Source organism: Phasianus colchicus, chromosome 37 (assembly GCF_987193195.1).
Source record: "Phasianus colchicus chromosome 37, bPhaCol1.hap1.1, whole genome shotgun sequence".
Classification (NCBI taxonomy): Eukaryota; Metazoa; Chordata; class Aves; order Galliformes; family Phasianidae; genus Phasianus; species Phasianus colchicus.
The window spans coordinates 942,218-956,576 of NC_143472.1; the positions used below are offsets into that span (position 1 = coordinate 942,218).

The window sequence follows — 14,359 nt, forward strand, 5'->3', positions numbered from 1 at the left end:
GGGTCTTTAGGGGGGAGTGGGGGGAAATGGGGGGGTCTTGGGGAGGGATGGGGGAAAATGGGGGGAGATGGGGGGCCGGGGGAGAACTGGGGGGGGCTGGAGAGGAACTGGGGGGGAATGGGGGTGGAAATGGGGGGGTCTTGGAGAGGAATGGGGGCAAACGGGGGAAGATGAGGGGCTGGGGGGAAATGGGGGGGGGTTGGAGAGAAATTGGGGGGAATGGGGGGGTCTTTAGGGAGTACCGGGAAGGAATGGGGGGTGGAAATGGGGGGGTCTTGGGGTGGAATGGGAGAAAATGGGGGAAAAATAGGGGGAACCCCCCGGACCCCCCCCCACCCGCTCAGGTCCCGGTTCCCCCCCCCTTCATTCAGTTCCCACCGCCCCCAATCGCACGCAGCGCTCACATCCGCCTCCTTCTCCCCCCCATTCCGGCGCATTTAATTGACGTCATCACCGCGCGCCGAGCGGCGCTCGCTTCTTTCGCAGCTGCGGTACCCTCGTGACGTCATCACGACGCGCCGCAGCGCTTCTCTCAGGTGCGGAGCCCAAAATGGCGGCACGGCGGAGATCCGGGCGGCTCAGAGAGAACCGTGCGGGTCCGGGGCTGCCCGGCGCTCAGCTTTACGCCCGTAAAACCGGCTTTAGGCGGGGCTGCGTGCGGAAAGCGGTAGTGGTGGGGAGCGCTGGGGAGGACCGTGAGACGGTGAGGCCGCGCCCCTTGACCTTTGACCCCACGGCTTGACCTCTGAACCCGGTCTCCCCACCCCTCTGACATCTGACTCCGCTCCCCGGCACTTATTTCTGGTCCCACCCTTTGACTCCTTACCCCATCCCTCAACCTTGTCCCTGACCTCTGACCCCACCCCTGACCCCTGACCCCATCACCTCTGACCCCACCCCATGACCTCTGACCCCATCACCTCTGACCTCTGACCCAATCACCTCTGACCCCACCCCCTGACCTCTGACCCATCTGTGACTTCTCACCCATCTGTGACCTCTGACCCCACCCATGACCTCTAACCTCATCCCCTGACCACTCCACCCATGACCTCTGACCCCATCTGTGATCTCTGACCCCATCTGTGACCTCGGACCCCACCCCATGACCTCTGACCCATCATCTCTGACCCCACTCATGATCTCTGACCTCATCTATGATCTCTGACCTCATCTGTGATCTCTGATCCCATCTGTAACCTCTGACCCCACCCACCACCTCTGACCCCAGCCCTGACCTCTGACCTCATCTAGGTCTTGGGAGGGGGTTAAGTGGGGGGGGGGGAGGGTCGGGGTGTTCCTGAGGGTCCTTGGGGTCTGGGGAGGGGGTTGGGGGAAGAATCTGAGTGGCTGGGGGCGTTCTGGGGTTCCTAAGGAGGGGGGGGGGGGGTTCTAAAGGGTCCTGTTGTGCACGTGACCCCTAACCTCTGACCTTTCTCTCTGCTCACAGCATCTCCACTGCGTGAGGGACGCGAAGCCGTTCGGGCCGTAGGGAGAGAAATTGCAATAAAACGGTGTTTTTGTACAAAAAAAAAAAAAGAATAACCCAAAAAAACCCAACAAAGCGAATATTCTGTTTCGGGATGGGCCCCACCGCGTTGCCGCTTGAAGAAGAGGCGTCGCCGCTTTAAGGCGGGAGGCCCAGCCTCCGTTTTCCGGTCACATGCCGACGGCGGGTTCCTCACGTGACGGGGACCTGCGGAGGGCCTTAAAGGGGCCGCGATGGCGCCGCGCCGCCTCCTCCTCCTCTTCCTCCCCGCGCTGCTCTTCGCTCTCAGCGCCTCCGCCGCTTCCCCCCCCGTCTGGGCCGCCACCCCTGAGACGGTACGAGGGGCGCGGGGTGATGACGTCACCCGAACTTCCGGCAGGAGTTGAGAAGGGGGACTTCCGGGGCGGGGCTTCACCTCCCAATTAACGCCCACCCGTAGAGCCCAACGCCCCCTGCCCCTCCCCCCAACCACCCCCCATCAACCCCCCCCCAAAGCTCCCCCCCCATTACCCCATAATTTCCCCCCATTGCCCCCTTAACCCCATTTCTGACCCCCCCCATTGCCCCCATACCCCTCCATTATCCCCATTGCCCCCCATTACCCCATGCCCCCCCTCACACCCCCATTCCTGACCCCCCCCCATTACCCCATATCCCCCCATCGCCCCCATAATGCCCCTCCAACCCCCCCCCGATCCCCTGACCCCCCCATTATCCCCATATACTCCCCCACCCCTATTTCTGACCCCCCCCTCAATAACCCCATACCCCCCCATTGCCCCATTCCTACCCTGTGACCCCCCCCTCCATTCCCCCATGATGCCCCCCCTCACACCCCCTCTCCTGACCCCCCCCGCATTACCCCATATCCCCCCATTGCCCCATAACCCACCCCCATCGCCCCCCCTCAATCTCCTGCCCCCCCCCCCATCCCCATATTCCCCCTATGACTCTTCCACACCCAAAATTCTGTTCCCCACCCCCCGGTCTTCCCCCCCCATTCCCCTGCGCCCCCCATTCTCCCCATATTCTCCCCCATAACCCCTCTCCTACCCCCCCCCCCATTTCCCTTCCCCTCCCCACTCCCCCCCCTCCAAATACGCCCCCATAACCCCCCCTCGTTACCCACTCCCCCCCCCAGTCTTAGCCCCCCTCCCCATCCCCATCCCCATTTTAGCCCCCCCCACTCCCCTGCCCCCCCAGTCCCTCCCCAAATACCCCCCATAATACCTCTTTCTATGCCCCCCCATAACCCTCCCCTTCTATCCCCCCCATATACCCCCCCATGACCCCCCCTAAATCCCCCTCCTATCCCCCCCATATACCCCCCCATTGCCCCCCCCATATACCCCCCCCCACAACCCCTCCCTTCTAATCCCCCCATATACCTTCCCGTGACCCCCCTTCTATCTCCCCCTATAAATCCTCCCATAACCCCCCCCATTGCCCCCCCCACCCCCCCCATATACCCTCCCATAACCCCCCTCCTATCCCCCCCATATGCCCCCCCCTAATGCCCCCTCCTATCTCCCCCATATACCCCCCATAACCCCCCCTTTCCATTTCCCCCCCATACACCCCCCCATAACCCCCCCCATCCCCCCCCATATACTTCCCCATAACCCCCCCTGCTATCCCCCACCATATGCCCCCCCATAACCCTCCTTCTATACCCCCCATATGCTCCCCCATAACCCCCCCTTCTATTTCCCCCCCCATATACCCCCCCATAAGCCCCCCCACCCCCCATACACCCCCCATAACCCTGCCCATCCCCCCCATATAACCCCCCATAACCCCCCCTATTTCCCCCCCATATAACCCCCCATAACCCCCTCCTCCTATCCCCCCCATATACCCCCCCATAACTCCCTCATCCCCCCCATATGCCCCCCCATAACCCCCCTCCTACCCCCCCCTATATCCCCCCCCATAACCCCTCCCTTCTATCCCCCCCTATATACCCCCCCATAACCCCTCCCTTCTATCCCCCCCTATATACCCCCCCATAACCCCTCCCTTCTATCCCCCCCTATATACCCCCCCATAACCCCTCCCTTCTATCCTCCCCTATATACCCCCCCATAACCCCCCCTTCTATGCCCCCCATATGCCCCCCCATAACCCCCCCTTCTATCTCCTCCATATACCCCCCATAACCCCCCCTCCTATCCCCCCCATATACCCCCCCATAACCCCCCCCTTCTATTCCCCCCCATATACCCCCCCATAACCCCCCCCTTCTATGCCCCCCCATATACCCCCCCATAACCCCTCCTATCCCCCCCATATACCCCCCCATAACCCCCCCCATATACCTCCCCATATACCCCCCCATCCCCCCCACATACCCCCCCATAATCCCCCCCTTCTATCCCCCCCTATATCCCCCCATAACCCCCCCCTTCTATGCCCCCCCATATACCCCCCCATAACCCCTCCTATCCCCCCCATATACCCCCCATAACCCCCCCCCAATATACCTCCCCATATACCCCCCCCATCCCCCCCATATACCCCCCCATAACCCCCCCCACGCCCCAAATACCCCCCCATAATCTCCCCCTTCTATTTTCCCCCCCATATACCCCCCATAAACCTCCTCCTATCTCCTCTCCATCTAACCCCCCCCATTCCCCTCCCCCCCTCCCCATTTCCTCCCCCTCCACAAACCCCCCCTATAACCCCCCCCCCTTCCTGCTACCCCCCCCCCAGGTTCGTCCCCGCGTGGTCCGGGAGCAGCTGCTGTGGGTGAGCGGGGAGGGTCGCGGGGGGGTCCACACTTTCCGCGTCCCTTTGGTGATCGTCACCCCGGGGGGGGCCCTCCTGGCCTGCGCCGAGGGACGCAAACGTTCGGCTGCCGACGTGGGGGCCAAATTCATCGCCTGCCGCCGCTCCCCTGATGGAGGTGGGGGGGCGGGGGGGGGAACTGGGGGGTCCTGGGGGGGTTATTGGGGTCTGGGATGGGCTTGTGGGGGGGGGGGGGGTCCTGGGGTCCTGGGGGGTTACTGGGGGGCTGGGGGGGGCATGGGTGAGGAACTGGGGGGTCCTGGGGGGGGTTATTGGGGTCTGGGGGGGGCATGGGTGAGGAACTGGGGGGTCCTGGGGGGTTACTGGGGGGCTGGGGAGGGGGCGTGGAGGGGAACTGGGGGGGTTATTGGGGTCTGGGGGGGGCATTGGGGTCTGGGATGGGCTTGGGGGAGGTGAAATTTGGGGTCCTGGGGGGGTTATTGGGGTCTGGGGGGGGGCATGGGTGAGGAATTGGGGGTCCTGGGGGGTTACTGGGGGGCTGGGGGGGGAACAGGGGATGCTGGGGGGGTTATTGGGGTCGGGGGGGGGGGTATTGGGGTCTGGGATGGGCTTGGGGAGTGAATTGGGGGATCCTGGGGGGGTTATTGGGGTCTGGGATGGGATTGCAGAGGTGAATTGGGGGGTCCTGGGGGTGTTATTGGGGTCTGGGGGGGGCGTGGGGGGGGAACTGGGGGTCCTGGGGTGGGGTTATTGGGGTCTGGGGGGGGGCGTGGGGGGGAACTGGGGGTCCTGGGGGGTTACTGGGGGGCTGGGGGGGGAACTGGGCGGTCCTGGCAGGGTTACTGGGGTCTGGGATGGGCTTGGGGAGGTGAACTGGGGGGTCCTGGGGGGCTGGGGGGGGGGCGTGGGGGGGAACTGGGGGTCCTGGCGGGGGTTATTGGGGTCTGGGGGAGGGATGGGGGGGTGATAGTGGGTGAAATGAGGGGTCAAGGGGGGTTATTGAGGGTCTGGGGGGGACGTGGGGGGGTTATTAGGGAACTGGGGGGGTCCTGGGGGGGGGTCATGTGGGGGTATTGGGGGAGTGGGGTCCTGGGGGGGGCTTGGGGGGGGCATGGGGGGTATTGGGGTCCTGGGGGGGGGGCTTAAGGAGGGGGGGTTATGTGAGGGTATTGGGGAACTGGGGGGGTCTTGGGGGGGGGGACGTGTGGTGTTATTGGGGAAGTGGGGGTCCTGGGGGGGGCTTGGGGGGGGACATGGGGGGGTCCTGGGGGGTGGGGGGGGGGTCGTGTGAGTGTGTTGATGAACTGGGGGGGTCCTGGGGGGGCTATTGAGGGTCTGGGGGGGATGTGGGGGGGTTATTAGGGAACTGGGGGAGTCTTGGGGGGGGGGGAGTTAGAGGGTCCTGGATGGGGTTATTTTGGGGGGGGGGTTGGGGGGGTTGTGTGGGAGTATTGGGGAACTGGGGGGGTCTTGGGGGGGGGGGGTCGTGTGGTGTTACTGGGGAAGTGGGGGTCCTGGGGGGGGGGGTGGGGGGGGGTCGTGTGAGTGTATTGATGAACTGGGGGGGTCCTGGGGGTTGGAGGGGGGGGGGGGATTAATTGGGGGTCTATGTGATCAATGGAGCGCTATGGAGAACCTGGGGGGGGGGGGTTGAGTTGGGGGGACTTATTTGGGGGGGGGGGGTCTCACTAAGCAGTCCCCCCCCCCCTCTTTTTTTCTCCCCCCCTCCCCCCCCCCAGGCGCCACGTGGAGCCCCTCCCGCTTCGTTGCCGATGACGGGGGGGCCCCGGATGGGCTGAGCCTGGGGGTGTTGGTGGCCGTCGGGGGGGGGGACATTTTACTTCTGTTCGCCCGTTGCGCCCATCGAGCTCATTGCGGCCCCCCCAGCACGGAAATGTTACGCAGCAGCGATGACGGGAGGTCGTGGGGACCCCCCCTCAATATTTCGGGGGAGGTCGGAACGGAAGTGTTCGCACCTGGGCCGGGATACGGCATCCAGGTTGGGGGGGGGCACGGGGGGGGGCATGGAAATGTATTGAGGGGGTCGTGGGGGGGGTTATAGGGGGCTATAAGGGGGATTAAAGTCCATGGGGGGGCACAGAAATACATGGGGGGGGGATATGGCATCCAGGTTGGGGGGGGGGGGGCAGGAAATGTGGTGGGGGGTCATAAGAATATGTTGGGGGGGTCGTGGGGGGATTATAGGGGGGGGTTATAGGAGGGATTTAGATTTAAGTGCATGGGGGGGCACAGAAATACATGGGGGGGGGATATGGCATCCAGGTGGGGAGGGGGGGGGGCAGGAAATGTGGGGGGGGGATCATAAAAATATGTTGGGGGGGTCGTGGGGGGGTCGTGGGGGAGGATATAAGAGGTTATAAGGGGGATTAAAGTTCATGGGGGGGCACAGAAATACATAGGGGGGGGGATATGGCATCCAGGTGGGGAGGGGGGGGGCAGGAAATATGGGGGGGGGCATTGGGGGGTCGTGGCGGGGGGGGTTCTAAGGGCGTGGGGGGGCATAGAAATATATGGGGGTGCTTGGGGGGGTTATAGGGGGTTATAGGAGAGATTTAAGTGCATGGGGGGGCACAAAAATACATGGGGGGGGGATATGGCATCCAGGTGGGGAGGGGGGGCATAGAAATATATTGGGGGGGTTATGGGGGGGTTATGGGGGATTTAAGTCCATGGGGGGGGCACAGAAATACTTGAGGGAGGGGGAAATGGCATCCAAGCGGGGGGGGGGAGGCAGGAAATATGGGGGGGGGGCATAGGAATACATGAGGGGGGGGCCATGGGGGGGTTATGGGGGGGTATAACAACATGGGGGGGGGCATGGCGGGGTTATGGGGGGGGGATATAAGACCATGGCGGGGGGGGGGGGCATAGAAATACATGGGGGGGGCTGTGGGGCCCCCACGCACCCCCCCCCCACGTTGTCTCCCCCCCCATGTCCCCCCCCCATGCCCCCCCACGTGCCCCCTCCCCCCCATGTGCCCCCCCATATCCCCCCCCATGCCCTCCTCACGTGCCCCCCCTCAACTTTGTGACCCCCTTGCCCCCCCCATATCTGTCCCCCCATGTCCCCCTCCCATGCCCCCCCCACATGTGTCCCCCCCATGTGCCCCCCATGTCCCCCCCAAACCCTCCTCACGTGCCCCCCCCTCAACCTTATGCCCCCCCATGTCCCCCCCCATTCCTCCCCCCATGTGCCCCCCCATGTCCCCCCCACCCCCCCTCAAACTTATACCCCATGTCCCCCCATTCACCCCCATGTACCCCCCCATGTTCCCTCCTCCATGTGCCCCCCCCATGTGCCCCCCATGTCCCCCCCATGCCCTCCTCACGTCCCCCCCCCCAACCTCGTGCCCCCCCATATCCCCCCCATTCACCCCCCCATGTCTGTCCCCCCCATGTCCCCCCCCCATGTCCCCCCCCACATGTGCCCCCCCATGCCCTCCAAACGTGCCTCCCCTCAACCTCGTGCCCCCCCCATGTCCCCCCCATTCACCCCCCCATGTCCCCCCCCATGTGCCCCCCATGACCCCCCATACCCTCCTCACGTGCCCCCCCCTCAACCTTATGTCCCCCCATGTCCCCCTATTCCTTCCCCCATGTGCTCCCCCCATGTCCCCCCCCCACATGTGCCCCCCCCTTTACCCCCCCATGTCCCCCTCCCACATGTGCCCCCCCCATGTGCCCCCCATTTCCCCCCCCATGCCCTCCTCACGTGGCCCCCCTCAACTTTATGTCCCCCCATGTCCCCCCCTCCACATGTGCCCCCCCCATGTGCCCCCCTTGACCCCCCATACCCTCCTCACCTGCCCCCCCCTCAACCTTATGCCCCCCCCCCACTCCTCCCCCCGTGTCCCCCCCCATGCCCCCCCTCCCCCCATGTCCCCCCCCATCCCCATCGCGTGTCCCCCACCCCCAACCACGTGACCCCATCCAACCACGTGACCCCCCCCCCCCCCCCCCCCAGAAGCGGCTCCCCCCGGCTCGCGGCCGCCTGCTGGTTTGCGGTCACGGCACCCCGGAGCGGGACGCCGTCCGGTTGCTGCTGAGCGACGACGGTGGGAAACGGTGGCGCCGCGGGGGGGCGCTGTTCGGGATCCCCTATGGGGAACCGCGCAGGGAGCGCGACTTCACGCCCGATGAGTGCCAGGTGGGGGGGGGGATAAGGAGGGGGGTGGGGGGGACATGGGGGGGTTATGGGGGGATATGGGGGATGGGGGGGGTAATGGGAAAGGGGGGGTTATGGGGAACAGGGGGGGTTATGGGGGATATGGGGGGTTATGGGGAACAGGGGGGTTATGGGAAAAGGGGGGGTGTGGGGGGATATGGGGGAAGGGGGGGAATGGGGAAGGGGGTAATGGGGTGTAATGGGGGATGGGGGGGTTATGGGAAAAGGGGGGGTTATGGGGGGATATGGGGGGTAATTGGGAAAGGGGGGGTTGTGGGGGGATATGGGGGGTAATGGGGAAAGGGGGGGTAATGGGGAAAGGGGGGGTTGTGGGGGGATATGGGGGATGGGGGGAGTAATGGGGGATGGGGGGGTAATGGGGAAAGGGGGGGTTATGGGGGATATGGGGAGATTGGAAAAGGGTGGTTATGGGGGGATATGGGGGATGCGGGGGGTATTGGGGGATGGGGGGGTAATGGGGAAAGGGGGGGTTATGGGGGATATGGGGGATGGGAAAAGGGGGGGTTATGGGGGGATATGGGGGATGGGAGGGGAATGGGAAAAGGGGGGTAATGGGGGGTAATGGGGGATGGGGGGGTTATGGGAAAAGGGGGGGTTATGGGGGATATGGGGGATGGGAAAAGGGGGGGTTATGGGGGGATATGGGGGATGGGAAAAGGGGGGGTTATGGGGGGATATGGGGGATGGGAGGGGAATGGGAAAAGGGGGGTAATGGGGGGTAATGGGGGATGGGGGGGTTATGGGAAAAGGGGGGGTTATGGGGGATATGGGGGATGGGGGGGTTATGGGGGGATATGGGGGATATGGGGGGTTATGGGAAAAGGGGGGAGTTATGGGGAAAGGGGGGGATATGGAGGGTAATGGGGGATGGGGGGGTTATGGGGAAAGGGGGGTTGTGGGGGGATATGGGGGGTAATGGGGAAAGGGGGGGGATATAGGGGGATATGGGGGGTAATGGGTGGTTATGGGGGGGTAATGGGGAAAGGGGGGGTTATGGGGAAAGGGGGGGTTGTGGGGGATATGGGGGATGGGGGGAGTAATGGGGGATGGGGGGAGTAATGGGGAAAGGGGGGGTTATGGGGGATATGGGGAGATTGGAAAAGGGGGGGTTATGGGGGGATGCGGGGGGTAATGGGGAAAGGGGAGGTTATGGGAAAAAGGGGGGATGTAGGGGGTAATGTGGGGTAATGGGGAAAGGGGGGGTTATGGGGGATATGGGGGATGGGAAAAGGGGGGGTTATGGGGGGATATGGGGGATGGGAGGGGAATGGGAAAAGGGGGGTTATGGGGGGTAATGGGGGATGGGGGGGTAATGGGGAAAGTTGGAGTTATGGGGGGATATGGGGAGATTGGAAAAGGGGGGGTTATGGGGGGATATGGGGGATGGGGGAGTAATGAGGAAAGGGGGGGTTAATGGGGGGATATGGGGGATATGGGGGATGGGGGGTAATGGGGAAAGGGGGGGTTATGGGGGGTATGGGGGGTTATGGGGAACAGAGGGGTTATGGGAAAAGGGGGAGTATGGGGGGATTTGGGGGAAGGGGGGGTAATGGGGAAAGGGGGGTAGTGGGGGGTAATGGGGGATGGGGGAGTTATGGGAAAAGGGGGCATATGGGGAGGATGGGGAAAGGGGGGGTAATGAGGGGATATGGGGGGATCGGAAAAGGGGGGGTTATGGGGGGATATGGGGGATGGGGGGTAATGGGGAAAGGGGGGGTATGGGGGGATATGGGGGGTAATGGTGGGTTATGGGGAACGGGGGATTTATGGGAAAAGGGGGGGATATGGGGGGATATGGGAGATGGGGGGGTAACAGGGATGGGGGGTTATGGGGGGGATGGGGGTTATGGGAAAAGGGGGGGTTATGGGAAAAGGGGGGGTTATGGGGGGATATGGGGGATGGGGGGGTAATGGGGAAAGGGGGGGTTATGGGGGTTATGGGGGGTTATGGGGGAAAGGGGGGTAATGGGGGGGTTGCGGAGAGAGATATGAGGGGGTTATGGGGGGATATGGGAGGGATGGGAAAGGAGGTTAATGGGGGATTTATGGGAGGATATGGGGGAGGTATGGGGGGTTATGGGGGATGGGTGGGTTATGGGGGGGTTATGGGGGGTTTGGGGGGATGGGTGGGTTATGGGGGGGTTATGGGGGGTTATGGGGGAAGTGGGGGTAATGGGGGGTTGTGGAGGGAGATATGAGGGGGTTATGGGGGGATATGGGGGGGGATGGGGGGGATGGGGGAGGTTGTGGGGGCGTTATGGGGGGGTATGGGGGGCTGTGGGGGGAGATGGGGGGTAATGTGGGGATTATGGGGGGATTGTGGGGGGGAGATAAGGGGGATGGAGGGGTCATGGGGGGGTAATGGTGGGTTATGAGGAGGGATGGGGGGGCTTTGGGGGGTATGGGGGGTATGGGAGGGTTTTGGGGGATGGGGTGTAATGGGATTATGGAGGGGTATGAGGGGATTATGGGAGATGGAGGGGCTATGGGGGGGGGTTGAGGGGGTTATGGGGAATGGGGGGGGCTATAGGGGGGGTAATGGGGTTCATGGGGGGGTATGGGGGGGTTATGGGGGTGTATGGGGGGGTTCATGGAGGGGTTATGGGGGGTGATGGGGGCTTTTTGGGGGGAGATAAGGGGGATGGGGGTGATGGGGGTAATGGGGGGGTTATGGGACTATGGGGGGGGTTGTGGGGGGAAATATGGGGAATGGGGGGGATAAGGGGGGGCAATGGGGGGGTAATGGGGAGTCATGGGGCCATTGGGGGGTAATGGGGGGGGTTATGGGGGAGCGTGGGGGGGGATATGGGGGGGTAGTGGGGAGGTTTTGGGGGGGTTATTGGGGATGGGGGGGGTTGTGGGGGGCAATGGAGGATGGAGGGGGGGGAATGGGGGGGGCTATGGGGTTGTGGGGGGGTGGGGGGGGCAACGGGGGATGGTGGGGGGTAATGGGGGGGGTTATGGGGTTAATGGGGGGGTGGGGGGGTAATGGGGGGGTTTTGGGGGGTAATGAGGGGGTTGTTAGGGGGGATTGTGGGGTTATTGTTGGGTAATGGGGGGGTTATGGGATGCGGCCTCTCATCGCTACCCCCCCCCCCCAAATCTGCCCCCCCCCAGCCCTACGAGCTGCCCGACGGCTCCGTGGTGCTGAACATCCGCAACCAGGACGGCTTCCGCTGCCGCTGCCGGCTGACGGCTCGCAGTTGGGACGGCGGGGAAACCGTCCCCCCCCGCGGCGTCACCGTGGAGGCGGAGCTGCCCGACCCGGCCGTGGCCGCGGGGGTTTTCAGCGCGGGGGGGGTCGTTTTTTTCAGCAACCCCAACAGCGAGAGCCGGCGTGAGGGGCGGGGCTTCGGGGAGGGGGCGGGGCTTTTAAAAGGGGGCGTGGTCTGAGAGGGGCGGGGCTTTTTAAAAGGGGGCGTGGTCTGAGCGCGGGGCTTAAGATGGGGCGGGGCTTCGGAGATGGGCCGGGGCTTTTAAAGGGGGCGTGGTTTGAGATGGGGCGGGGCTTAAAGGGGATGGGGGCGGGGCTTGCGGTGGGCGGAGTCTGATAGCGGGAGTGGCTTTAGAGGGGCGTGGCTTAAAGGGTTGGTGGCGGGGCTTGCACTGGGCGGAGTATGTGGGTGGGCGTGGCTTAAGGGGGCTGGGGGCGTGGCTTGCGATGGACGGAGTCTGGTGGTGGGCGTGGCTTTAGAGAAGCGGGGTTTAAGTGGGCGGGGCTTAAAGGGTTGGGGGCGGGACTTGCGTTGGGCGGAGTCTGGATGAGCGTGGCTTTTTAAAGGGGCGTGGCTTAAAGGGGACTGGGGGCGGGGCTTGCGAGGAGGGCAGGGCTTGTGATGGGCGGGTTCTGACGGTGGGCGTGGCTTAAGAGGGCGGGGTTTAATGGGGTCACGAGGGGTGGGGCTTTAAAGGGGGCGGGGCTTAACGGGTTGCAGGGCCTAAGAGGGAGGCTTTGAAGAGGGGGCGGGGCTTGAGAGGGTCGGGGCTTTAAGAGAGGGGGCGTGGCGTGAGAGGGGGTGGGGTTAACGGTATTCAAGAAGAGGGGGCGGGACTTAAGTGGGGAGGGGCTTGAGTCAGGAACGTGGCAGGATTAGAGAGGGCGCGTGGTTGTGGGGGGCGGGGCTTGAGGGGGGCGGGGCTTAGCGGGTTGCAGAGCTTAAGAGGGCAGTGGGGATTAAATTGGGGTGGGGATTATGATGTGGGCGTGGCTTAAGAGGGGGCGTAGCCTAACGGGGGCGGGGCTTAAGATGGCGCGGGGCTTAAAGCCTGGGAGGCTTTGGGGGGAGTTGGGTGAAAAAAAGAGGCGGGGCTTGAGGGGCGGGGGGATGGGAGGGGGCGTGTCCGGAAGTGGTGAGGGCTGATCTGATTGGCTGTGAGGCGGTGGGCGTGTCCTCAGGCCCCTCCCCTTCTCCCAACCACCCCAGGTGTGAACATGACGCTTCGCTGGAGCTTCACCAACGGCACCACGTGGTGGGGGCGGGGCTTGCAGGTGTGGGAGGGGCCAAGCGGTTACTCCTCCTTGGCGGCCCCGCCCCCTTCGGCTCGAGGCCCCGCCCCCTTCCTTTATCTCATCTACGAGAAGGGGCGGAGCCTCTCCACCGAGAGCGTCTCATTGGCCACCATCAGTGTTTATGGGGGGCTCTGACCCCGCCCCCCGCCTCCCCCCCCCCCCCCATCAATAAAGGAAGCCCCACAGCTTCTTTCCTTTCCGGTTAGCGCAGCGCAGCGCTCCCGTCGCCATGGCAACGGCCAATGGGAGTGGGGGGGCGGGGCCTGATAATGGCCACGGAGACGGAAAAGGCAGCAGCCAATGGGAATCCGCGTGCCTGTCGTCGTCATGGAGACAGAAATAGCAACAGCCAATGGGAGCCCGCGAGGACCCGTTGCCACGGAGACAGAAATGGCAGCAGCCAATGGGGGTGCTTATCCCCATGGAGACGGAAATGGCAACAGCCAATGGAATCCCGCGAGCAACCGTTGCCATGGAGACAGAAATAGCAACAGCCGATGGGAATCCGCGTGCTCATCACCATGGAGACAGAAATGGCAGCAGCCAATGGGAGCCCGCGAGGACCCGTTGCCATGGAGATGGAAATGATAACAGCCAATGGGAGCCCGCGAGTGCTCGTCGTCATGGAGACAGAAATGGCGACAGCCAATGGGAATCCGCGAGGACCCGTTGCCACGGAGTCAGAAATGGCGACAGCCAATGGGAATCCGCGAGGAGCCGTTGCCATGGAGACTCTGTCTCCAGCAGCCAATAGGAGCGCTGCCCGCGCCTCTCGAAGGACCCCTTGCCCGGCAGGTGGCCGCCCTTCGCGATGCCTGCTCTCAGCGCCCCCCTACACCGGAAGTCGTGGCGCTCAGGCGCTCGCGGCGGGCAGCCGTGAGGTGGGGCCTTTCACCGCGGCGCCGGAAGTGACGCACAAAACCCGCCGCCGCCGTTTCCTCTCGGCATGGCCGGTCGCTTCGCTCGGCCGCTCCGTTTTGGGGCCTCGGCGCGGTTTCTCCTTTCTCAACCCTCGCAGATTTGATGCGATTCAACCCAACGGCTCCGCGTCCCACCCCCCAACCCACGTGATCTCTTTACCCTTTGACCCCCCCGCCCCCGTGCCCTGGAGTGACCCCACCCCCACCCCACGTGATCTCTTTGCCCTTTGACCCCCCCGCTCCCGTGCCCTGGGGTGACCCCTCCCCCCCCTTCCCCCCTTTCATCCCCCCCTCCACCCCTGCCCCCCTCCCCCTCTGAATGTGCTCACCCCCCCCGCCCACGTGATCTCTTTGCCCTTTGACCCCCCCCCCTCTCCCGTGCCCTGAGGTGACCCCACCCCCCCTCCCTTTTTCCCCACCCCCCTCCCCCTTTCTGGATGTGCTCATCCCCCCCCCACCCCCCCTCCCTTGGGGCCGTTCTG

General features: G+C 64.4%; 1 protein-coding gene across 1 annotated transcript; it reads left to right on the forward strand.

Moving 5' to 3' along the window:
* The first annotated feature begins 491 nt into the window (after nucleotides 1-491).
* NEU1 (neuraminidase 1) lies at nucleotides 492-13,110 on the forward strand. The gene is made up of 7 exons (XM_090129686.1): nucleotides 492-703; nucleotides 1,451-1,824; nucleotides 4,205-4,397; nucleotides 5,980-6,239; nucleotides 8,226-8,408; nucleotides 11,565-11,784; nucleotides 12,872-13,110. The coding sequence occupies exons 2-7, from the start codon at nucleotides 1,723-1,725 to the stop codon at nucleotides 13,090-13,092; spliced, it is 1,179 nt and encodes a 392-aa protein (XP_089985812.1). The 5' UTR covers nucleotides 492-703; nucleotides 1,451-1,722; the 3' UTR covers nucleotides 13,093-13,110.
* Nucleotides 13,111-14,359: the final 1,249 nt, after the last annotated feature.